This window comes from Gymnogyps californianus, chromosome 11 (genome assembly GCF_018139145.2).
Source record: "Gymnogyps californianus isolate 813 chromosome 11, ASM1813914v2, whole genome shotgun sequence".
Lineage (NCBI taxonomy): Eukaryota > Metazoa > Chordata > Aves > Accipitriformes > Cathartidae > Gymnogyps > Gymnogyps californianus.
Window position 1 is genome coordinate 337750 of NC_059481.1, and position 2186 is coordinate 339935.

Genomic DNA, 2186 nt, shown 5'->3' on the forward strand with positions numbered 1-2186 from the left:
AGCTAGAAATACCTGTGCCTACCTGCCCTAGTAAATAATCTCAGGACTTTGTTCTTTATTGTATATGGTTGGGGCTTACCCATAGTGATAAACAAACTTACCTGAAACAGAAAAAAAGTGAAAGCATGTGCTTACTCGTTTGCATTTTAGAAGACTAGCGATACTGACAGAACTGATCATATTGTCTCAGTGGGGCAGTACGATCAGCTTTCAGTGGGATGAGCCAATTTGTCTGGAACTTGCACCAGCTAACTCGGCTCCCGCAAATCCAGTCTTGCTCCATCACAGTGTTGCAGGAGATGAGATGCTGGCTTTTGTCCCATTCATCTGCTGCTGCTCAACAAAAAGACATCCTTTAGGCAAGGTATACAGTCCAATAACAAAACCAGCTTGTGATCACATGCTAAGGCGTCCTCTTCCTTTATTCTCAGCAGCATACAAAAGAAATGCTGATGATTGTATGGTACCTTGGAGCACCTTCTGGTGGCTGCTGATAAAAAAATGGCAATTGTGCAATTTTTAAGATGAAAGAACTGTCTGGAAGAGATGGTAACCGTTAGAAATGTGAAAGCTGAAATTGCCTTAACGACATGTAGGCACAGTAGTAGAAAGAGAGCATCAGGAGTGATTCACATTATGAGTTAGAAGCTTTATTGATGAGATCAGAGGTTGTAGCAGGAAGTTACAGATGAGCAGAATTGAAATATGAACATGGCTGTAGGTGAAGAAGCAGCAAAGTTTTACATCTCACAGATTCTGCTGCTATACATAGATGGAAGTTTTTATTTTAATATTACCCCCTCTGTAATATTTTACTCTGTTGTAGACAGAAAGTAGACGACTACCTTAAAGTTCATTTTGTCCATGTTAATTTCTTGAGTTTCTCTGCGGCTTTCATGTTTGATTACATGTGTTATGTTTTGCTCTTTTCTGCATTTGTTTGTATTAAAACAGCACAGACAGAAATGAGTTTTGTAATACTGTTACTCCTCACAGCTGTGGAACCTTGACATTTTGGCTTTGCTTCTTATTGTTCTAGCAATGCTGAACCAGACAGAGGTCAGTGAGTTCATCCTTTTGGGCCTCATCGATAGCCAGGGGCTGCAGCACTTTTTCTTCGTCTCCTTTCTGTTGCTCTACTTGACCAGTCTTCTGGGAAATGGTGCCATTGTGACCATGGTGATATATGAGCCCCGGCTCCACACGCCGATGTACTTCTTCCTGGGGAACCTGTCCTGCCTGGACGTTTTCTTCTCCACAGTCACTGTTCCCAAGATGTTGGCTGGCTTTCTCTTTGGGCATCAGCCCATCTCTTTTGGTGGGTGCTTGGCCCAGCTCCACTTCTTCCACTTCCTGGGCAGTGCCGAGGCTGTGCTCCTGGCCACCATGGCCTATGACCGCTATGTGGCCATTTGCAACCCTTTGCGCTATGCCCTTGTCATGAGCCCACGGACTTGTCTGCTGCTGGCTGCGGTCAGCTGGTCCACTGGTTTTGCACATGCCATGATGCACTCACTCATGACCTCTCAACTGAGTTTCTGTGGCCACAACCACATTCATCACTTCTTCTGCGACATCAAGCCACTGTTGAATTTGGCTTGCAGTAGTACCAGCCTCAACATGACCCTCCTCAATGTTGTCACCACATCTATTGTTCTAGGCCCCTTCATTTTCATAGTCCTCTCCTACCTCTACATCATCTGCTTCGCCTTCCAGAAAGTCCGGTCCCAGGAAGGAAGATGGAAGCCCTTCTCCACCTGTGCCTCCCACCTCACCGTTGTGGCACTGTTGTACATACCAGTGCTCTTCAATTATACACCGCCCTCCTCAGGAAGCTCCCCTGAAAGGGATGTGCAACTTTCTCTCATGTACAGTGCTGTCACCCCAGCTCTGAACCCCTCGATCTACACTCTTAGGAACCAGGAGGTGCGATCTGCTCTGAAAAAAATGTTAGGGAGAAAACTCTTTCCTGGAAGAAAGTGACTAAAACAAGGAGAAGACTCAGAATGTGGTTACTCCACCTCTCCTGTTTACAAGGAAAGAGGTCAAAAGGACACTGTATTGCAAGAGACTGAAAAACTACTGGTTATCATCTCATGTGGTTTAACACATTTAGAAGCTAATTGCATAGATCTAAATTGGGGGAGATAATCAAGGACTTGATGCTTCTTCCATGATTTTTAGAT

At 44.7% G+C, this 2186-nt stretch overlaps 1 protein-coding gene across 1 annotated transcript; it reads left to right on the plus strand.

Annotated features, from left to right (window-relative positions):
• The first annotated feature begins 1041 nt into the window (after positions 1-1041).
• On the plus strand, positions 1042-1983 carry LOC127020677 (olfactory receptor 12D1-like). The gene has a single exon (XM_050903447.1). It carries the CDS (start codon positions 1042-1044, stop codon positions 1981-1983), a length of 942 nt encoding a protein of 313 aa, XP_050759404.1.
• The last annotated feature ends 203 nt before the right edge of the window (positions 1984-2186 follow it).

Coding starts and splice junctions, on each gene's coding strand:
- LOC127020677 (XM_050903447.1), top strand. CDS start 1,042: ATGCTGAACCAGACAGAGGTCAGTGAGTTCATCCTTTTGGGCCTCATC.